This window comes from Hirundo rustica, chromosome 16 (genome assembly GCF_015227805.2).
Source record: "Hirundo rustica isolate bHirRus1 chromosome 16, bHirRus1.pri.v3, whole genome shotgun sequence".
Taxonomy (NCBI): Eukaryota; Metazoa; Chordata; class Aves; order Passeriformes; family Hirundinidae; genus Hirundo; species Hirundo rustica.
The window spans coordinates 6,837,386-6,861,223 of record NC_053465.1 but is presented as its reverse complement, the minus strand read 5'-3'; the positions used below and the strand labels follow the sequence as shown (position 1 = coordinate 6,861,223).

Below are 23,838 nucleotides of genomic sequence, written 5' to 3'. Positions count from 1 at the left end.
CACTGCTTTGGCCCCATGGGTCAGGCTGGTGCTGTGCCCCCACTTGTCCCCTCCGGGGATGTGATGTATCAGATCCAAAAGAAAAAAAAAAATAAAATAAATGTTTGGATTTTTTTTTTTTTTAATGACTCCTGTTCTTTAGTTACAGTTAAGACAGGCAGGGTGGGCACCTTGGGCCCCTTGGCACCCCCAGCGCCCACAGCTGTCACCCCCATCCTGCAGCCCACATCCCCCAGGGATGTCATCACCCCGTGCATCCTCCTGGGAGTTACTTTAATGGCAGGTAGTGCCCAAAAAATAAGGAAATTCCACCAACAGGCAGCAGGGAGGGAGGGAATGAGGTGCCTCTTCGGAATGGGGAAGGGGAAGGCAGCAGCACCCCAGCCTGGGGGTGAGCAGTGCTCCCTGCTTGCCCCATCCTTCCACACAGGGCAAGGAGGAAAATGATAATAATAACGCATTTAAAGAAAGAAAAAGCAGACAAAATTGTAGCAGCAATTTCCCAATTTATTGAAACTGATTGATTTTTGCAGTATGTCTAAGCTAAATCCCATCACAAAGGTTCTATCCGAGGGGAAGCCCCCGGCAGGCGAGGAACTGGGCAGCAACTAGAAAATAAAATCAGATTTACCTGAACTACATCGACAGAAAATCAGTACAACACAGCTCTTCTCCCACTGACTTCTGGTTACGAAATCTCCTCAACCTCCCCAAAATATTAAACACATCTTCAGTACAAACACAGGTTTATAATAATTAATATAAAGTCAGTATAATATAGAATATTCCCAGCAAAAAAAAAAAAAAAAAATCAACAATCTTCAAACACCGTCCTTTTTGTGTTTGTTCAGCTTTATTTTTGTAGACAGGTTTAAAGCACGTTGAAAAATAAATATATATGAAAGCATACACACAGCACTCTGACTAGGGGGGACTTAAAAAAAAAAAGGCTGAAATTCAAAACACGACTCAGGATCTACAAAATCAAAGGAACCATTAATTATGGCTTTCGTAGGAGTCGCACGTGTCACAGAATGAGTGAAAATTAGATTATCTCTCAGAATATTGCAAAAAATTCCAGTTTTTGCATTGTTTTCATGGAGTTTCTTTCCTCGAGGGTGATGTGCAAAAGGGGGAGCTTTAGGAGGGGGTGCTCAGGGACAGTCCCAAAAGGCAGCACCCACCCCAAAGCCACAGTTTTGCTTCAGGGAAGTGGAGTGTTTAAAGGCAGGAGTGGGGAGAGGAAACAAAAGGGGAAGTAACGCTGGAGTGGGTTTCCTTCCGGACAAAAGTGACTCGTTTTGTTGTCTAAAAACCAGATTTTTGATTAAAGAAAGAAAGAAAGAAAAAAAAAAAAAAAAGAAATAAAAGGGGAAGGACAATCACTTTGCAAACCTTCACTAGAGAAGTCCCCCTGCGCCTCCCCGCAAAGCCGCTCCGCAGCTGTGAGGCTTTGGGGTGACCTCACAAACCACAAAACTGGGGAATTCGCGATTTCAAGACTATTTCTGGAAATCCCGAATCAACACAAGGACCTCGCTTGTCTCCATCCTTTAAGATGTTCTCCAAGTCCACGGATCCCTGGGATGTTTTCCGGAGGGCACAGACAGGACGATGCCCTCTGCCCCATTCCGCTCTCTACTCCTGGCACTCAGATTTAAAATAAAAAAAAAGTGAGGGGTAATCAAGGAATTCAAGGAGGAACATTTACATGTACAAATTTTACATGTAACTCTTTTAAAAAAAAAACGAGTTGCAAGTTCTCAAGACGGAGTATATCCATATTTTACCTCTAAGGTGTTATTGTTTTGGAGCTAAGTCTGTATATATATACACACACATATATATATATATTTAGAAAAAATTAAAAAAAGGGAACCTCAGTGAAGTATACAAAGCCCTGAAGGGAAATACAAAGACAAGATGCAGAACAGGCAGAATTAGTGGGGTTTTGTTTAAATCTCCAAGAGCAGAAGTTTGCATAGGCAGTATATCCGAGAGACCCCGGAGAGAAGCTGGAGGGATGCGATCACCCGGAGTGACTGATGAAGTTTATAAAGTTTCAGCATAAAAAACACGCCCAAATTCCTGGGGTTTTTTTGTTTTTTTTTTTTTCCCAAGCCCAAGTCGGAGCATGGAAGGTTAAAGATGAATCCCTGCATTTCCAACTCTGCACACCTCCATCAGAACAAAGCACTGCAGTAGACAGCAGGTGTTAGAAGGGTTTTATTTGGTACATGGTGTGTGTTACTGGGACAGAAGCACGTGCAAGGTTACGACATGGGAAATGTTAGTTTTTATGAGCATTTTCCATTTTTCTCTCCCTTTTTCTTTTTGCTTTAATTTTTGCATCCTCAGTTCAAAGAGCCTCAAAGTGACACAATTTGGAAATGCACCTGAGGGCTACCTGGCTCTCTGCCCACCTTTAATAAAAATATGGAAAGGATAAAATACTTCCAAAGGAATTGCGAAGAAAGCTCAGCACTCTGCAATTCTGATGACAAAACTGAGTCACCCAAGGGCAGGGAGGAAGAGAAGGGCTTGGCCCACACCTGCTCCCCTTCAGAAGGTGGATGCACACACCAGCATCGGAGGGGATGGGCCATCGGAATGTGACACAAACCCAGGGGTTTGAACTGTTTGGGCATTAAAATTCTCTTTTAAATAGATTTTTTTACATATAAAAAGCAAGGCTAAAGATAAATCTTTAAGTACTGTATGTATTTGTCTACATGCAACAGGTGAGGCTGCACTTTCAGGACTTCAGGCACCCCCTAATCCCTCCACATTTACAGGGTAAATGACAATAAATACAGAGCCCACACTCTGGGGCGGCCAAAACTGGGATAAGGGAGCAGCCCTCCTCACTCTGGGACCCCCCAAAACCACTGGGAGAAGGTATATAAAGGTCCCCTTGTGACGTACTGGGTGGGGTTTTACAGCTTTTTAAATAAGGGAGGAGAAGGAAAAGAAGCTGAAACGCAAAATGAGATTTTTACAAGTGAAGAAAAATGTTCCTGCATGACCCACTCTGCTCTCCCCATATTTAAGAAAGTTTTCCATGCTCACCGCCTAAAACAAGTGCCACTAACTCCTCCAGTCCAAGGGGTGACAGCAGCAGCAGTGCCAGGGAGTCACAGAGAGGATTTTAGGAAAGACCCCCCCAGTTCCCACATCACTGAGCACCCCCAGATCGATGGGGCAGGAGCCCGGAGGCTCCCAGTGGAAGTGAACCGGGGCGCCGGAGGCAGAGAGGCGGTGGTGAACGTCAGCAAGGAACCGAGGAGCAGAGAAAGGGAGTGAGCGCCATAAACCCAGGATGCAACTGGAAGGAGGGAATGGAGAGAGACCCCAGCTCCTGCAGGTGCCAGGATCGAGGCTCCCACCACGCCCCACAAAATCCTGGCACCAAGTGGCTTAAATCCTTGCAGATTCCTTGGGGGTTTAGTGTACAATATACTCTTAATTCCTTCGCTGGGTGGAGTTTTTCCTCATGGACCCCCAGGCCTGCAGGAAGGGAAATAGCACCTTGAGTCATTTGGCTTCTGGCAATGGGTTGTCTTTCGTGGCAGGTTTCAAGGTACCACAGTCACAGACAGCGTAGAAAATTGCTCCATGGCAAGGATGCAGTGAGGTCTTCGGCTTTTTTTTTTTTTTTTTTTTAAATTTATTTATTTAAAAAAGCACCAGAAGCAAAGAGATGAAGGTAGAACAAGCTGTTTCTCAGGAATAAGACAATTCCAACACACGCTGTTGCTGTTGTTATTTAGGTGTAGCTGGAAGAAGGCAACAGTGGCCGATATGAACAGGGAGAATCCAACTATCTGGAACAGCCCCACAGAGTCTGAGGAGACGCTGGGAGAGAAACCTGGCTCTTATTTAAGGAAAAACTGGTTTATTGGAAAATTTACATGGAACCAGTGCAACTAAAGCTGAAGGTTTCTGTCATGAATTAAGCAGTCCTACCCATGATCAACGAGAATGTTGAGACTGGCAAGGAAGAACAAGGTACCCAGATGAAATCCTGGCCCCACAGAAGTCCATGGGACGGGAGCAGCAAGATTCCACCCTGCTGGGATCTCCTCACCTCGGCTTCTCACCTTTCCCAGCTCATCCTGCACTTGGGCCAAATGCCTGGGTTTTGCTACAGTTTGCATATATTTGTGAAAAAGGCAGCTGAGCAAAGGGAGAAAAGTGAAGATATTTGTGGAGGAGAATGACAGGTACAAAACTGTGTCCTCTAGAGCAAAAGGTGCCTCCAGAAGCACAAACTTGTTTCAGTGCCTGTGGATGACCAAGGCTGGAAGACAGGACATGGGTAAGATGCCAGTAGGTCCAAGCAAAGTCACAATCTGTCTCTGATAGTGATTCTTTTGGAAGCTAAGAATCCAAGAGAAGAATTCGTAAGGCTGTAAAATCTGACTTGCCTTTTGATCTATTTGGCTTCATAAAAAATAATTAAAACTCTTTAAATAACTTTGCAAAAGGCTTGTATCATCAGGGGAAGCCCTCCAACACATCCATCCGTCTGCTTTCACAACCTTAGCTTGAAATTCCACTGCTGCTGGGATTTTAGCACAGACAAGGTGTAAAAAAAAACCCCAACCAACCAACAAACCTGCTTTGGACACAAAGACCTCCCCGGTGCTCAGTTTGGAGCGGGCAGGGGAGGAGGAGTCATGCTCCACCAGCCTCCTCACACCTGCAGAGACTCCACCTCCCTCTTGGGCAGCCTGGCTGGCTTGGCCCAAGGGGTGGCCATGGGCAGGGGGTCCCAGGGGGAAAAGGGAAAGGGAAAAGGGGGAAGGCGAAGTCAGTCGTGCCGCTGGACGCGACCCTGCTAAGACAGTGTCTGAGTGGAACAGAGAAGGACTTGTTTAGAAAACACAAGAGTTATTTTGCACACATGGACGACAACAAGGCTACTTAGTTTTTCCAACATACTCCTTCCTCCCCTCCCTCCCTCCCCCTACAAACAACAGAGCGAAACAAACAAACAAACAAAAAAAAAAATCCCCAAACAAAAAATAATCCCTAAGAAATCCAGGTAAAATCCTTGTCGTTCTCCCCAGAGTTGTCCTGCTCCTGCGGGGAGTCGACATCTTTGTCGTCATCTAAAATCACATCATCCTGTGACATCCCCACGTCGTCCTTCCACTTGATGTCGTCGTCGTCTCCCATCTCCTCGTCTCCTTCCACTTTGATGTCATCCGGGTCTTCCATGTACTGCCCCTCCCCGGGGTAGCACTCATCTGGGGACCCCTCTCCCCCGTTGTGGTCCAGGTGCCCGGCGATGCCGCGGCCGGAGCAGTCGGCACAGACGCCGTGGCGCCGGGAGCCGTGCTTGATCCCCACGCTGGCCGCCGACATGAACACCCGGTTGCAAACCTTGCAGACGTATTTTTTATCTTTGCTGTGGACCTGCAGAAGAGGAAAGACCACGGAGGTGAGCGCCAATGGAGGTGGAACGAGAGCTGCTCCCGCGTCCTCGCAAAGGCAAATCCACAGCTGCTACCTGAGATCACAACTGGCTTCCACCACGAACTCAAACCCACCACGATTAATTTGACCCTGCAGTGATGACACACAATGGAAAATCCTTTGGGACTGCCTGTTCATCATCACACTCTTAAGTCTGAGACAAAGTTTTATCATCATTTTTTTTCTTCCTTTTCCCTTCCGTTTTTCTGGGGTGCAATAGTTGTATCACACCCGCCACCAAGAGGAAAATGTTAAAAAGAAATAAAAAAACAAGCCACAAGCACGGGTTCTGTGAAGACCCGAGAAGAACCACCCTGATAAAACCAGTGTTAATGTCATGGTGATTTAGTGGTCTCCCTTCTGATCCCACTGCTGTCTAGAACCAAGAACTGGAGCACTTGGAATATCTCCTGTGTCTCCCAAAAAGTGCATCTGAATGCACCTCTCACCTTATTTCTGACTACTTCAGTTTGACAAAAATGTTTCTCTTCCATAACTCATGCTGCAAGAATCCTGGGCGCATGAAGCTATTGCAGAATATGTGGCAGTAAAGGAAGCAAGGAAAATGCTCTGCAGGATAAAAGAATTCACTTCCAGAGTGAAACTGCTCTATTCAATGAGCAGAATTACACACTGAGAAGCACAAACCACCAGATTAAAAGTGAAATCTGCCTCTGGTCACTCTTGCCCTGCATGGAAGGCAAGGAGTTTGTCAAACCATCTCCCTGCTCCTCTCAAAGGAAACCAGAGCAGTGAGAACTCCCCAACTCCACCACAAGGAGCCTCGTCAGATACGTTCACTTATACATACATATCTACATGTAAAATACATATTGATTATATATAGACATATAGAAAAGTTTAGTTTGAAGGGACCCATGACAATCTTCTAGCCCAACTGCCTAACTGCTTCAGGGCTGCCCAGTATGTATTATAAATATGTATTTTTTTTTTTTCCTTTATTCTTTTATATACTAACACCACACGGGGACAGCACAGGCACTCGATGCTCTGTGTCTGGCACTGATCCTCAGGAGACACTTCAGGCAGTGGTGCAGAAGCACTCAAGGATCCAGTGCCAGTGGTTTGGGGTTGTTCTGAGCAGCTCAGAAGCCACCAGAGCCTCGGGTATGTATCAGCAGCCCCTAATCCTTTTTAACTCGTTTCTTCTTTTTATGCTCACAACAGCCTGTGGGAAAGCTTTTGCTGATTAAAGTCCTTCCTTTTATTTTAAATCAGCTGTCTGGATGCCTGCTCCCTGCTCCTGCCTCAGCCATGGGATCACCAGCTCTCACCACCTGACTCTCCACAACCCTGCTCTCCAGAATACTCAGCTGAGCTAAAGCTCTTTGGGAAGAGGACAAATTGACCCATTGTAGCCCCTCAGCCCTCACTGCTGCAGGACACTGGCTCAGGCTCTGTGTTGCACCAGTCCCAGCCGTGTTCAAAGCCTGGGAGTGCCTCTGATATGCTCTGGCTGCAGGTTCCCCTGCTCCGAGCCAGTCCCCACGATATTCTTCTACTGCATCAACAAAGGCATGAAATTTTATTACTTTTTTTAAAGCAGTTGGACAGGGCTGCTCAGAGTCATCCAGCAGGATCTATAGGTATCACTCACTTTCAGCTCGTACAAGAATGAGTTTCAGGCATCAAAAGCTGAATAGGAGAACAGAAGGTGGTCAGGGGTGCAGAATAAGGGCTAAAAGAGCCATATAAAAAGAAATCATAAAACAGGTACTAAACCAATTTGTAATTACCACAGAATGGTTTGGGTTGGAAGGGACCTTAAAGCTGATCCAGTTCTGACCCCCTGCCATGGGCAGTGACACCTTCCACTAGAGCAGGCTGCATTTCTGCTGAAAAGCTGATCACCTCTCTCCCTCTTTTCCAACGCTGACAGGTCAGTCAGCCAGTTCAAAGTGAGCCATACTCCTGGATGCAACTGAACAGAAATTAGTCCTATTCCCTTTACAGCCCAATTAGTATTAAACACAGGAACAGCACTTGCTCCTCAGTATTGGACAGTGCCATTAAAAAGATGATGGTCTGATTAAATGTCAGTATTTCAAGGAAGGGAAGGGGAAATACACTGACAACATCTTAAACTTTTGAAAACACGATTTTAGAAAGAGAAAGTTCTCGGAAATAAAATGCTGGAGGCAACCAGCTGGCACAACAAGGTGCTCCCTGCTGCAAAACCAGTAAAAGATCTCACAACCTGTGTGCTTGCAGCAGGACTGAGCTCACGCTGGGATCCGCCTCCTGAGGTCCAGCACCCCACGGAAAGAAGGAAGGGACATCTCAGGGAGCAGGCAGTGCCCAAGGAGATGGTTGGGCACCCATCCATGCAGACATGGGAGCAGCAAAGGAAGGGAAGGAGATGATGGGGATTTGGGCACTGTGGAAAAATGTCACACAGGGCTCCAGGATCCCGGTGAGGGACCTGGGGCATTGTTGGTGGTGAGCCAGGCCTGCTGCTGGAATTACTGCCTAGAAACTACCTGGCTCTGCCACAACACCACCTCTAAACCAAGCTTTGAGATTCTTTTTAGGATGGCAAATCATTTCCACCCTGAAAAGTAAAATAAGAAAAGTTTGGCTTAAAATTTTGTTTCTGAAGAAGCTGTGATGAGCCAGACACCAGCACCAGCCTCACAGCCAGAGCTGAAGTGTAATTATAAGGTGTAACAGCATTTTTGATAATTAAGCATGGCCAGACCAGAGCAGCTTTGACTCAAATTCTTGCTGAGCAATGTGTTTTAAAGCTTTCTGCACCAAGTCATAGAATTACAGAATTGTTAAGATTGGGAAAGGCCCCTAAGATCAAGTCCAATTGTTCCCCAGCACTGCCAAGTCCACCAGTAAATCATGTCCCCAAAAGCCACATTTACACATTTGTTAAACTCCACTATTGTCCTGGGCAGCCTGTGCCAGGGCTGAGCAACCCTTTCCGTGAAGAATTTCTTGCTGACATCCAACCAAAACCTTGGAAAGCCTCTAGATGAGCTTGGAGAGCAGGAGGAGGATGAACAAGGAGGAGGAGGAAGCCACGAGGCCTTGGAAAGGCAGGGCAAAAAAGATACAGGAGAAGCCTTCAGATGAGCCCTGGGTGTGGCAAACAAAATCCAGACTTAAATGAGGTGCAGCTCCTGCTCTCTTTGCCCTGAACACTGCCCGTACCAAGGTGTGGCGCTTCATGTGCTCCCGGCGGGTGAACTTCTTCCCGCAGATCTCGCAGGGATAGGGCCTCTCTCCCGTGTGGGACCGCATGTGGCGCTTCAGGATGCACTGGTGCATGGCAGAAAAGCTGCAGTACGGGCACTTGAACTTCTTCCTGATGACTGTGAACTCGTTGACTGCAAGAGAGAGAGCAGAACACACAGATTCATCTCAGGACGTCTCAAAACAGTCTCCTCGTTGGCTGTTTCACTATTTAATCAGTTCACTGTGAAATCACACTCTTATCCCTTAACCATCTTCATGTTTTTAATCCTTATATTGTGCATGACCTGCACCCCCAGCACGCTCCTCCCCAGCCACCTGCTTCCAACACATCCATGGATTTCCAACAGCCTGTGCCTGACTCTGTCCGATTCCAAGATCCCTTACGCCTGCATTCAGCTTAAATCACTCAAAACCAGTATTTTCTGCTTCTGTATTTAAAAATACTCACAGAACACTGTTTGCAGCCATAGTTTTATTGAAAACTATTTTTGCACCAAATAGCCACATATTTAGTTCTGGTATCTACAAAAGGGAACACCTCAAAAACAGCAGCATAGTCAGAAAATTAAGTGCAGTGCAGTGTTAACATTTTCACAGTCCTGTAAAATAAATGCACCCACGGTACATCTATTTAATGCACAAATAGCAGCTTTGGTATGAGCATCATCCTTTGTCTAAATGACAATATTTTATAGAGCAGCATTAAGTATACCAGCGTTAAGGTCCTAAGAAATCACCTTTAACATGATCATTAAGGTGATAAACAGCAGCACCATGGGTAAAGAGCTACTGGACACAGCACCAAGAAATGGAGAAGGAAATAGAAACAGTGACACAGTAAAAATCTGTGTACTTAATGCCACTAAAATATTTATGGAAATGTGTGTTTTTAAAACCAACATAATAACGCTTGGGAAAAAAATCTTTGGTATTATCATCTCAAGTAACTCATTTCACTGAGGCTGTTAAAGGAAACAGGCTCCTACATCCCTGAGAGTGAAGGAAAAGCACTAGTGATGCCTGATGGAGCTGCTCTGAATCAACTGTGTAAACTGTTATCTAGTTAATAATCATTGAAATACTACATTCTTTGGGTTTTTAGAAAGAATTCACAAACTTCAGAAGAATTCTTGTCCGCTAAATCCTCTTAATATGTAAGGTTATAAATAGCAAGGTGCATTTTAACTGTCAGACTCACACCTCCCATCAGCTTCCCATGCCATTTCCAACAGTAAAATCCGGCTTCTAACACCTGCTCTACACAAACCCAATAAAACTCTGCTCTGTTATACCCCTCAGTTCTAACAGTTTAAAAACCCTAGTCCTGACCCTGAAGAGAAGCACTGGAAATTCCCAGTGCTGAAGTCAGGAAGCACTCTGAAGCACAGGCCAAGGAAAATACTACTAGAACCTTGATTAGAGACAGCGTTGACCTGACTACAGAAAAAGAATTCCATGTTGAATTAAAATCTAAAATACAAGAAAAATGAGCAAACATGAAACCTCATGAACTATTATTATGTAATGTAGCCTTTTAAAGTTTGCTGAAATTGCTTTTGCTGGCATCTTACTTTCCCAAGTCAGACAAGTCTCTCCCTGCTGCTCCCAAATTTCCAGATAAGATTCACTGGGTTACAACTTTGTTTTCTGGCTCAGCTTTCTCCTTTCTCACTTGCTGATATATTTAAAAGCAAAATAAATAATGAGGCAATTACTCTGACATCTGTCACAGGGGAAGCTGACTCTAAAAGCCACACACATTCACAGGCAGCCGAGATCTCCGATGCCAAAGATGTCAACGGGAACAAGAGCGGAAAAAATGAACCCGACTTTGCAAAACCCGTAACATTTAAACCCAAATGATTAAAGTGTACTACAGTGATTACATAGGAACTTCTCCCCAGTTCTGACTGCAGCCTGCTCAAATGAAGAGTAAGAACCAAGCCAAGCAGGGAAACTCCAGCTTCCCAGCCCTGGCGTGGTATGGAGCCGCCTCCCTGACGCTCCGACTCCCTGCAGGAACAGGTGGAGCAGAGCTGCACCAGGATATATCTGTTCCTTCTGCACCAGCCCAAGGGCAGCAGGACCTGATGGACTCTCTCATTCACCTTTCCATAGGAAAGGGCTGGGGAAGAAGCTCCTCACTAAGTCCATTGTGCACAACTAAGTATTTCTCATTTTTTGTCTCCCTGAGATGAAACAGCATCATGAGAAAGAACTTCCCTGAAGAACTCTAGAGAACATTTGTAGAGGTTGGGTTTTTTTTCTCTTCAGCTGTCTGACACCGAGGAAAGAAACCCCACATGCTGACAAGCTGTGCTGCACACAGAGCAGCTGGGAAGCACTGCTCTTAATTATGCTACTTTCATTTCACAGTTGCCATAATCTGGTTTTGTATGTAAATATATAGCAAGAGACACAGAAATATATAATCTTTTTAAAAAGTAAGTGAATTTCATAGAACGAAACAGGAATTACAGATTTCTACCCACCAGGAACAGCCATTACCGATTCTGTATGCACACCCCAGGTTACAATTAAATCTGTGCAAATCTCTGCTTCAACACCACCACATTCAGCCTGGCTAACAATTACAGTATATAAACCAAAGGACTCACAAAAATGTACAGAATCCCTGAAAGCCACAGCCATACTCCAGGATGTTTTTTAAAAAAAGCCCTGAAAGAACTGAAACACAGTATCAGTAAAAGATGCAAGCCTTGCAACAACTTTCAAGCCCAAGTAACATACCCTACTGGAAATACGAACAAGCAGTATGTTTTTCTATTTTGAACGACACAGAAAACCACTTTAGAAAGAGCAACCCAGCACTTCCACAGCTCCTAAGTTCACAGTGAAAACCCCTGGAATGTCCAAATGGTCTAATGGACAGAGCACTAGAGCAGAACTCAGAACTGAATTCTAATATTAATTCTATTGCTAGCACTTTTGACAACCTGAGGGATGTTATTTTCCTGAGGAATTGGAGGAAAACACCACCATTTCTTTTATAAAGCACTTTGAGATCTACTGATAAAGCAGTTGAAGGTAGTGTCACAACACAGAATGAGCACACCAATAAAACAGCCAAAATGCCTGTTTTATGGACCCACAAAAGTTATCTTTGCACAAAAATCGCATCAAGGCTGCAGTGACACAGCATTTGGAACCAGCACAAGGTCAACCGATCCGCTTTGAGGAGTTGCTCTACGAAATTACACCTGTGGAACATTTATTTGAGAACCATGGCACAATTTGCTTTTCCCAGTTCAAAGAAGCGTCTTGGATACGACGACAGCAGCTACGCATCCTCAGGATCCTCGCTCGGTCCTACGCTGTCCAAAAGCCCCAGCCCAGCCAGGCGGGCAGGGCCCAGGTAACACATCTTCACGTGGCCACTGAGGTTCTTCTGGGTGCCGAAGCCCTTCCCACAGCAGAGACAGACAAAGGCGCGCTCGCCCGAGTGCACGGACAGAAGGTGCCGGTTCAAGTCTGTCTTGTCGCGGAACAGCTTGGCACAGTTGGGACACCTCATCTTCTTACGGCGGAAGTGGACGGTCTTCTCGTGCCGATCCATGTTGGATTTCAGAGTGAAGCTGGCGGGGCATCTGGAGCACTGGAAGCGGCCGAGCTGGCCGGCAGCAGCGCCGTGGGCGAGGCCGGGCCGGGGGCAGGCCAGCGCGTCGAGCGGGAGGAGCATGGAGAAGGCGTGCTCGTGGAGGTGCTCCTGCAGCTCCTCAGCACACGGGAACAGCCTCCTGCACAAGGCACAGCTCAGCCTCTCGGCCAGGGCCGAACCCAGCAAGGTCCCGGCGGCGGCGACGTCCGCGTCTTCAGATCTCGGGAGACTGGAATCTGAAAAGAACGGTGGGTACGCACGCATGGATCAGCCTCTTCTGGTATAAAATAACGACAGTTTAAAGATGTAGTTCTTTCTCTGCTTACCTGATTCACAGTTAGCAAACTGCCAAAGTGCCAGCAATCCATCGTAGGCGGCCTGCAAGGGAAAAGCACAGGGAAGTTAAGGCAGGGATTTACAAGAACTTGTCCTGCAGCAGAGCTCTGAGTTCCATCGCTGTCGCTGCCTTCATCCCCTCTCTAAGGGAGGCTCAGCTGTTTGACCTGGCAACTCAAAGTGCCTTTACAAAGCTTTCACTACCAGGGCAGTGAACTGGGCCTTTATCTGGCTCCAAAACACCTTATTGTTCGGTGTTTTGAAGCCAGTAATCAACATCCCATTTAAGCCCTGGATAACTACTCAGTTTCAATCTCACTAGGCATCCGTAGCTCCCACTCAGGCCAGTGGGAAATGCTGGCCAGAATATTTTTAGTTGGTATAACAGAACTGGAAAATTCTCCCTTAGCCCTCCACAGGTACTTTTCCTTTCCACACAGAAGAGCCTGTAGAACACAAACACCTTCTGCATAGCTCCCTTTCTGCAGTGCCCTCTGGCACTGCTGATCCAAATTCTAAATAAAAGCTGACTTTATCTTTTTTTTTATAAATCCTTTGCGATATGCCAGCGTGTGGCAGATGGCAGCCCTGTATGAGGCAGAGGCATGCTGCAGCCACGGCAGGTCTGTGCAGACCAGCTCACTTGGCTCTACGGGGACTGCAAAGCAAAATCTGTGTTTTCCACCCATTTGTTTAACAGAGTATCATTCAAAAATATTAAGAATAGGAAATGCTGCAGAAAGCCATGGATTTTAGGTCAAACTTCTGACTTCTGTAATAGAGAGAGCCAGCCCACTTCTGTCTGAATTTAGATAGTTACAAGAAACCCAAATGCCCAACACCAGAAGCGAGCAAGGGGTAGCTGAGGTCTCATGCCATTATTATATGCTAGTGTGCAATGTTGTGCAAATGAAGGGATTTACAATAAAAAGGGCATTTATATTTAAAAAAAACCCAGAGGTTTTTGAACAGAAGTTCTGTTGAGGTAAGACAGAAAGACTAAAATTGGGACAGCACCAGTCCTGACCCTCATCAGACATCTAGTTTTAAAATAACCTGTATTTTTTTTTATAAAAGCTCACAGATTAAAGTATAAGGTATTAGATCTTAGAAATTCTCCTAACTGGGGAGGATTTGATCAAACAGACACCTTTGCATTTCAAATTCTTTGTATTTCCCCCTCCCCCCCAATCTTACCTGGATTGAAGAAGGCACCTCTCCTTTTATGCCAGTTTCTGGTGACATTTCACCAGAAGAGCAGATCCTGGGGGGGCTCTGAGTGGCAAGGTGTGCTGAAGGCAGCGGGGGAGATGGTGCTTCCACTTTGCCATCACTTTCACCCCTTGAAGGATTCGAGTTGGTGCCAGGCCCTGGGGAACACAGGAAACGAATCTCACCCACGTGAACCAGCACCAGCTGGTGGCTTTAAAAACGGCCTCGCAAAGGCAGCGCCCCAGCACTCGCAGCTCATCTTCTGGCAGTGGGAGGGAATGCAGCAGGACAGGGATGCCAGGCTTTTGGTCTTTCTGGTTGATGGGTTGTTTGGTTTTTTGGTTTTGTTTTTTTTTTTAAACCAGCCTCCCCACCCAAATGTCTGTGTGTACTGGAGTGACATCGCAGGGCTCGGTCACCACAGAGTCCGTCGGAAGAAGGAAGCACAATGCAGCACAAATATCCGCATTTCTCTTGGAGAAGCACCATTCTGAACACAAACTTCCACCTTTAAGGAATGTACACGGAAACTTCATGCCACTAACTTTCTTCGAAGTTTATGTCACAGGTTCAGATCTCGACATCTGTCCGTGGTTTTTTATTTAAAGTCGGACTGTCAGTACTTGATCTCAAAGTGCTTTACAAAAGATGGAAAAAAGGATTCCTGTCACTCTATATTTAGCAAGGATGGAGGTTCAAATATTTGTACAAAACTGTTCAATTATACCTGACAGTCATTACAGTCTAAAAATCTCCCATAATTCAAAAGGAAAACACGCTGTGTCCGGCCCTCGCCTACACTGTAGCAACAGCCAAATGGAAAACAATATTCCAGAAACTGCCCTGAGGATCAATGACAAAGCTAAATACAAATAAAAACCATGTCATCAACATCACTGTACATTATAAATTATTATACAAACTTTAGCACATGCCTTGACTGAATATTGGAATGACATACTGAGCAGATTGTTCTTTTTGAAATGCAAGGCGGCAAAACCAGAAGCAAATAAGGCAAAAAATAAACAAATTCATATTTAAAGCACTCTATGCCCTAAAGGCCTTTTCATTTCCAGCAAAAAAGAGTCTGATGGAAACCTTGAGGGATATAAAAAACCCCACTCTTTAATGGAAATAACAAGTCACAGTTTACGCTGTGTCCAAGTACAATGCGCTGTGATCTGGGTGACAACAAAGCACTCGAGTGAAACCACACCGTGGTTTCAAAATGTGAACAATCCCAAACCTTACTTTTTTAATCAGCTATCAAAGGAAATTCTGCTCTTGTGCCACAAGCTGGATGTTTGATTTACTTTCCTCCGCTTTGATCACAGATCAATATCTTTTCCAACTTAATTAACGCTAATCAGGTGGGATAACAATGCTCCAAGGTTTCCCTCAGGTGCTGCTCATCTGTTGCTCTTGTCATTTTAAAATAGGACAACAAAATGCCAGAAATTCAAGACAGGAAAAATTCATGGGAAAAAAGGAATTTATCAGTATTTCCTGTTAGAAACTGTTACCAGGAATCCAGCTCTACAGGTCCACAGCAGAATTCCTGCCTAGACAGACACACGTTCTGGTTTTTTACCCCTGAACATCCCAAACTGATTCAAACTGTCCCAAAGGCATCTCTGGGTTACACTTCTTTGAACTAATGGTATTTTAGCACACAGTAAAGATAAACCAGTGAAGCCTGGCTTGATGAATTCTTTATTAGCACTGTTCCAGAGTTTCACAGGTTTTCTCTGCACTTCTTAAAGCAAAAATTAAGGCTAACGAACAAGCAATGAAATAAAACATGGAGAACCAATAAACTACCATCCAAGGTGTACAAACACACAAAGATGTACAACACAACAAAGATGAGTTTTCAAACAATAATCAGTATTTATTTGGTTTTATCAATTGCAAGTAACACAAGAAGAGAGAAACCCACATCAGTGACCCACAATTTGTACATAAGAACACAGATTTATGTCCATTCTGACTTGTATTGTGAGAAACCTTTTTCTCTCCTAAACTTGTACTAAAATAAATTTTAACCAAAAGTATTTTAACCAAAAGGATTCTAAATCAGGAATCAAAACCTCTTTCCTTCAGTCAGCTCTGCACACACAAAATGGAGCAGGGGTACAGCAATATTTGTGTGAATACAGAATTCTTGTGACAGCTGGACAGTAAACTGTTGTGGAAAGGAGAAATGCAAAGTTATTATATCTCATTGAAAATTTCATCCATTCTCTCCTAAATCATTTTTTACCATGTACAAAAATTCCACATCAAACTGAATACCTTTAACTTCTTCCTGGGAAAGTTGACCACTGTGTAAAACGTATTTCTTAACATCCAGTGCAAGGATAAATTATTGGCTCCGATGAACCACTAACTAAAAATAACCTATTAGCTGGTTTGCCCAAAAGAAAAGGGCTCTGTGTACCATGTAATCACTTGGACTGGAAGCTTCATAGGAATTGCTTCTATAAACAGTTTCAGATGCAACAGGGTAAACAGGAAAAGCCAAACTTAGACACATAAAAAAGCCTTCAAATGTGTTATTCTGAAATGTGGAAGTCACCCCTTAAGGGAGTCGTCCCCCCGCCTCCATGATCTGAAAGTTCTGTTTTTTTTTTTTTAATGAGAAAACAAGGATGTAAACTAACCACCTCATTTTCTGATGAATATTAAAATTCTCGTTCTCATGATTATACTTGGCAAAACCATCTCAAAACATTTGACTGAAGCCTTTGAGACTTCTGGCCGTGTGATGTAACCGTGAGGAACAATGCTACCAAAGTTCAGGCTCATAAATGAAAGAAGACACGTTATTAAACCAAGGAGCTCTGCAGAGCAGCTCTGCTGGAGTGGAAATCACAGAACAACCACCTGCTTTTAGAAACAAACCAGGAAAACATGGCAAGACCAGGAAAACTCTCATGATGTCTTATCTGAAAGGCACCGCCAGCAACAACCCAGGCAGGTTCAGTAACCACCAGCTCCCCAGACAGTGTTACCCATGAGTAACTCACACATTTTTTTCTGTAAAACCTGCATGTTCCAGGTTTCTGACAAGCATATGAACGTCAATCTTGATCACACATCATGAACATCAAACTCTCCGAGCCCTTCAGCTGCAGGTTATCTGGCAACTGTGCTACCCAAATGGCAAGATACTTAAGTTTTCCTTTGTGATTTTAGATGAGTTTGAACTGGTTAACTTCAGAAATTCACCGTAGTGACACAACACCCCCACGCATTCCAGGCTTCATTTTCCAGCAGCAGAATGTCAAGTTCATACCTTGTGTGATCATATAATGAATTAGTTAAAAAGAACACAGGGTAAAATGAAAACCTCGGGATATCTTCTAGCTTCTGCAACAGGAAGAATTATGTGGAAGAGCAAGTGAAAACTTTTAATGCATACAGTAACTCGGAGAGTAATATCCCCTTTAGAAATGGCTCATCCAAATTTTAAACACGTTTAACACCCTCTTTGCATCTGTCCACCTCCATTGAGTCTTTTTGTCTCCAAAAAAAAAACAAAACAAAACCTTAATACTGCTCCTTGAGGCAGTTATGTACTGCAGTGCTTTGTAAGTGAAGACAATCCAGTGATAGCAGCCAAGATTAAAAAACACTTCACTTCTTTGAAGAGAGATTGATCATTTATAATCCCTGAAATTAGTGCATTTCTTTTCAAATCAAGATAGATGAAAACCGCTGGATTTGGTTGTCTTGTTAAACACAATCTTTTTCACAGTGCTCCTACCTACTCCGCTGCACCTTTTTAAATTTTTTTTAATATAACTCAGGACTTAAAATGACTCAACATCCTCAAATTGTTTTTGAAGAAAAATGTCAGAAAGACCTACAAAGCCAGCACCAACCTAGACTGTGCTTTTACATCTCCACAATCTTCCTACCACTTGCTTCACTGTCATTTTATTCACTGAAAATTCTCATCAAACTTCATGTCCTCTTGTATTCAGTAATGACCACTTAAAAGGGAATCGTATATCACAAGATCTTTTTCAAGTGATTAAAATAAATTGATACCTGTGAACCTGAATAAGATGAAAGAAAAATGCCTCTTAACTCCTGGCTTCTGTAAAAACCCTCTTACCAGGCCACAGCCACATCTCTGACTGCTGTGAGAGCTACAGACCAAGCAGGAAGTCTTCCTTTTGACTTGGGCATTTCACTTTGCTTCCATAAAGATGAGATAATTGAAGCCCAGCTGAATGAAATCCAAGTAATAGTGAGAAGACTGGAAAATAAGGACCTCAAACAGATGCTGGACAGGACCTCCTGGGCCATGCACCCCTCAGTGAGCTATCAACTACCTCCTTTTCTATATGCATCAAGCTTTATTTTAAATCCAGCTGGTCTCCTGCCTGCACCATGCCCATGCCCAAGCTCTGCTTCTCAGGTGGTTGGGCAATCTCTAATTTTTAACCCGGATTTATGACTGCTTCATACACATTTATCTTTACGTCAAGTGGTGCTTCAGTTTTTAAGTAAAACCTAAAATCCTCCAACAAGGAGAGGGATGATGGATAGAGGGCAGCCCCGTCATTATTCTAATTTATCAAGACAGAAGATGAAACTGCTGATTTCGCCTGTCAGGAGCCACAGATCCAAACCCGTGGTGCATCCCTCACTTACAGTCATGCATCGATCCAGGCTCCCACCCATCCCTGTGCCAGCTCAGGGCACTCTGCACCCAAACCTGCCACTGAGCTGAGCCACATCTGTGCTGTTCCACTGCAGCTGAAGGATTTTCAACCCTGGAGCCCAATCCCAACCATCTAAATCTGATTTAAATGGAGATCCTCCGGGAAGTGAGCTACTGCAAAAGAAACCAGAACACTGCCAGTCCCCACTAATATTTACGCTACAGAATAAGGTACAGAAACTTCAAGGTTTTTGGATTTTTTTTAAAAACAACCCCATTTTTCAGATATGAGAAGTGAAAAGAGACACTAAGTCTGACACGGCATTGTGCATTTATTTCCCTTTGTCACACAACTCCAGGGACCAGCTGGCCACTTGGATGGGGCTGGAGCATCCTGGTCTAGTGGAAAGCATCCCTGCCCATGGAAAGGGGCTGGAAAAAGATCATCTTCCAAGTCCCTTCCAACCCAAAGCATTCTGGAACTCTATGATTCATTCTCTAATTCTATGACCATTAAAGTTATCTATCTTTTCCCATTGAGGAAACTAAAAGAAAATAGAATAATAGATATCCTAAGTGAACTTCTCACTCTATTTACTTGGTCAGTTTTCTCAGCATAAATAAAGCTTTTCTTTTGGAAATTAACACGTAGTACTCAGAAAACTGTTGCTTGCTCTATTCTATTTCACAGATGATGTATTTTCTCAGATATTATTAAAATACAGCCTTAATAATTTCTTTCTTTATGCACTGGAGAATCAGGCTACAATGAAGAAAACACAAAAAATACGCTGAAAAATCAGCTGTCCACACCTAATGGTTCACATCAGCTGTCTCCAATAGATCACCAGTAGAAAAACATTCATTTCCAGGTGCAACTATAACAAAATCAATAGCTGCTCACTACTTACAGGTCTAAAATGAAACTGCAAGAAGTAAAGATCATACAAGCTACAACACCCCAATTGTTTCCATAGACACAGGAGCAAACATTCAAGCTGTTCAACATCAATCAAGTCTGGATTCAAAACCTTTCCCATAATGACTCAAATGCTTTGTATTTTGTTTGTAAGTACCACTGTGCAAACAGAAATTTGAGGGCAAGCGCTACAGGCTGAATATTCTCCTCTACGACTTCAGTAGTTAACACTAAATTTGGATCAGTATCAGACAAAAGTTCCCAAATTTTATGGAAAGCGGGATAAAGCGGGACTTAAACCTGGATACAAACGCACACCGGCAGCAACGAGGCGGTGTCACTAAAACAAAAGAACAGAAGAAGGCCAACTTACGGGAGAGCGAGTGCGTGCCTTTGGGGAGGTACTCGAAGAGCAGCGAGCTGTCATCGCCCAGCACGTCGGCCTTCAGCGACAGCAAACTGTTCTTACTCATCAGGGCCGCGCGCAGGTTGGCGACGGTGGCGGCCTGGAGCGCGTCCTCCTTGTCGGGGGTCAGGGGCTGGTGGATGTAGCTGGACTCCCCTCCCAGCAGCGCCTCCTCCACGTTGGTGTAGGGGTCCGGCCGCTCCACCCTGCTGTCCGAGCTGCTGGGCTCCGTCCCGGCCGCATCGGCGCCTGCGGGAGGGAAGATGCCGTCAGAGACACGGGAGAGCGACCGGGACCAGGACCTGCCTCGCTGTGGATGTGGGAAACAGAACCAGGAATGCAGCAGTACTTGGTTTGGCTTCGCTTTTCGTGTGGGAGTGCTGCTCTCACCCCTCTTTTCCTGCATCACAGCTGGGGGTTCTGTTCTTCCAGCCCGTTCCCTCCTGCCCCACCAGCTGGGCTCCGGTTCAGTAGCGCGCGCGATGGAGGCAGAGCAGAGGGAGGGGATGTGTATTTTACCCACAACCTGGATAAGGCTATTTATTTATCTTAAACTAAGATTTCGGGATAGTCTGCTGGTACTGAAATTACATTCGAAGGATAAGTTCTGTTTTCTCCCTAATTTTACACTCCGCTCCGAATTTTCACTCTTTTGTTTCTTCCCATGATGAACGTTTTGTGAACCCCAGTAATAAAGAGCCTCTAAAAGTGGGGTGCTGAGGATAAATCCCTTCTCTAAAAAATACTCAGTAACCAGTGGTTCCCAGCATATATCTCAGGCTGTGTTTTATACAGAAGTGTTACAGTTTAAAAAATAAAAAGATATGGATCAGCCGCTTTACAACATGTAACTACAAAGAAACTGTATAAAAATATAACATATTAGTAACAAGTATATCAATTACTGAATGCAAACAAAACAAACAAGCTATGATAAGGGAAACTCCTTCCTGCAAAAACACAGTTTATTTTTGTATTTTTGGGGAGGTCTAATTGAAGAGCCTCCTTTGTTTGAACTTTGACTCTCTTATCAGCTTAAATAATTTATGTATTTTTATGTAAAGGAAAATGACTCTCAGACTCCTCTCTATTCTTCACATGAGACAACAAAAATTGCACACAAAAAGGGCTGTTAGCCCATTTTAAAAGTGCATAAAACAAATTGCAATTACCTACTCCACAATCTGCAGCAGCAAACACAGCTGACACACTCAAAGCCCAGCTGAGCACCTGGCAAACGGAGCTGAAGCTTCCCAACAAACTTATGCCTTTGTGGCACTTCTCCTATCAATGTCGAGGGGAAAAAAAAAAACCCTATATCCAAAGAGAAGGCACAGATAATGAGCTATCAGATGGCGAAAGAAGCTGTTTTGCAGATCTTGAATATTTTATTGCCTCCTAGTTTAAAAGAGATTTAAATCCACTTAATGCAAGAGGGAACTATTAGAGCTCAAACCAGTAGTAGGACACTTACAAAATTAGTATCTGCTGTTTTCACAAATTCACTTTGCGCTCTTCAGGACAAGGAATTCAGGTGTTGTCTACACACAGCACTGGAATAAACTCACTCCTGTACAGAAGCTCAGGAGAAGGGAGGAGGCAGAGTGGGACAAACCAGCACTTGGCTTCTGCAATTTTAAACCAGGGCAAGGCATTAACCTGCAGAGCCTTATTAAAAAATGCTAATGAGGACACTGGTACCGTGCCCACCTCCTGTAACCTGGAAAACAGCTGAAGGATGATCATTATTTTTATCTCCATTTTACAGGTGGTGGCTGCCAGAGAAAGACGTGGGGACTCGCTCCAGGTGTCCAGCCAGCAGCAGCCAGAGAATTTCCCAGTCCCAGCTCAGGGCATATCAGATTCCAAAACATGTCCAGATTGGTTTTACTAAGCTGCACTGTTCTGCCAGTACATCCTACTGCTAAGTTGTTCCTTTAAAAAACAAGCAGCCTCAAAGCAAACAATAAGGAAAAAGCAATCACAGGCAGAGTGCTCCCACACCCCGGAGATGGAGGGAATGCCCAAGGCCGGGGGCTACAAACACAGTAGGAAGTTCATAAATGTGAGCTACCAGAGATGCTCTCTGTTTAAAACAAACCATTTTCCCTCCTCCATCTGTGTTTTGCTTGTATAATTTCATATTATCAGTTTTATTAAATCTTAGCCAAGCAGAAGAATTCAAATGCTTTGAATTTTTAGGTATTCTGTCATCCCTCTGTCAGCAGCTCACAGGATATCCACTTTTCCAGATGATAATGAAGGTTTTTCACAAACAAGCCAGCATGCCTACATAAAGGAAAATTACAAGACAGTAAAAACCAGCAGCTGTTACAAAAGGTGGTGAAGGAAGCAAATTCAACTTTAGCCCGTTAAACTGGTAAGGTAATACAGAGCTTCATCACATCAAAGCCACGTTAATACCATTGTCCCAGTGCCTACACAGGGAATCACAGCATATAACTTGGGCCAAAAAGGGTGTTTGCCCACAAAACTGTTCCCAAATAACCAGGCAGGCAGGGAATCACCTTGTGCTTTCTGCACTCCTCTCTCCGAGCCTGTTACAGCTGCTGATTGACAGTTGCCAGAATTGGCTGCTGCCTGCTGCACATAAACTCTAATTGCTAAAACACACGCAGATTAATTGTAACCACAACAAGACATTAAATGTTCCTCAAAAGCCAAGATTAGAGACAGACAGCAAAATAGATGCTTCAGAGCTTCCAGTATTTATAGCTGATGTAATCTAATCAAACACACATTATGGCAAAATAAATATCCACTTAGTCACATAAGTACTAAAATACTCTCAGCACACCAAAACCCAAAAAATGCACCAAGTTCCTCTCCACAGAGCCTCCAAAACCACTTCTCTTTTCTCTAGAATGCAGCTCCTTTTAACAAGATTTAGCCAAAGAATTATATGAATCAAAAGCATCCGTCACTTCCCAGTAATCCAAACTGTTTACTACAGCGCTTCAACCCCGCGTAAACCAGGCTTTAGTCAATGAGCTTCTATTCTGCAATTATTCACTGCCACAGGCCCCAGAGCTCCATCCCAGCCCTTAGAGCTCGTTTTTCACCCAGCTGGGACAGCCCCTGCGACTGCAGGGCTCCACACACAGGAAATCCCGAGCTAAACACGGGATTAATGCTGCTCGGGAAACTGAGCTCATTAGTCTCTTTAGCAAATCATTATTTTGCAGTTATTCTATTACACCAGCCTACTTCCCAGAACACAGAAGCTTTAGAAAAGCTTTCTTAAATTTGTTGACTTGGATGAGTATTTTATTATTAGCTTTGATTGTCAAAACACAGAGCCTATTTTTTTGACAATTTTGGCAACAGTGCTTCCATGCAATTCTGAAAACAACAGTGAAGTTCTTACCTACACAAGAAGCATCACATAACAGGGAGACAAGGACTGCAAGCACCTTCTCACAGAGGTCACCCATCCCAGCTGAGCTCAAAACACACTTCATTCCCAGCCACACAGACCAGGCAGGCTTTAACAGGTCCATGAAGAGGAATAAACCTCACACCAGAACAACAGGAGCAGTACAATATTCCCAACACACCCAGGCTACTGTGGGAGCTCTGCAAGTCCTCTAACAGCGAGCTTCTGTCACAAACCCAGGAATGGGAAAAGCAGGTTGCACTAGTCACAGAAAATCAAGCACTACAGACATCTGGCAGCCCCTTGGAAAGGGCTACAGCACAAATCAAAGTACTGCAATGTACCTAAAGTATCCAAACGTTAATGTGATAATTGATTTTCAAATATCTACGCGGAAGCTGACAGTAAAAAGCGTTAAACCTAGTCCAACAACTGAACAAAACACACATGCCATCCCAGAAACAGCAAGGAAAAACTCCATTTTAAAAACTCCATTTACTACCTTAATTAATTACTTTAATATGCAAACCAATTTTTTCTCTTGTATTTCTTCTCCATGCTTCCGTAA

At 44.1% G+C, this 23,838-nt stretch overlaps 1 protein-coding gene across 4 annotated transcripts in view; it reads right to left on the bottom strand.

Moving 5' to 3' along the window:
* Positions 1–486: 486 nt before the first annotated feature.
* Positions 487–23,838, bottom strand: part of ZBTB46 (zinc finger and BTB domain containing 46) — a 50,608-nt gene continuing 27,256 nt past the window's right edge. For 3 of the 4 annotated variants that reach the window (XM_040080008.2, XM_040080011.2, XM_040080009.2), the window contains 4 exons: positions 19,841–20,122; positions 13,859–14,031; positions 12,652–12,703; positions 9,176–12,561 (listed from right to left, as the gene is read on the bottom strand). In XM_040080008.2, the coding sequence (XP_039935942.1) occupies positions 12,008–12,561; positions 12,652–12,703; positions 13,859–14,031; positions 19,841–20,122 (1,061 nt within the window). In that variant the 3' untranslated portion in view covers positions 9,176–12,007. Of the gene's footprint in view, positions 5,422–8,661; positions 8,838–9,175; positions 12,562–12,651; positions 12,704–13,858; positions 14,032–19,840; positions 20,123–23,838 lie in introns of those variants that run through there. The other variant, XM_040080012.2, reaches the window with a different exon arrangement.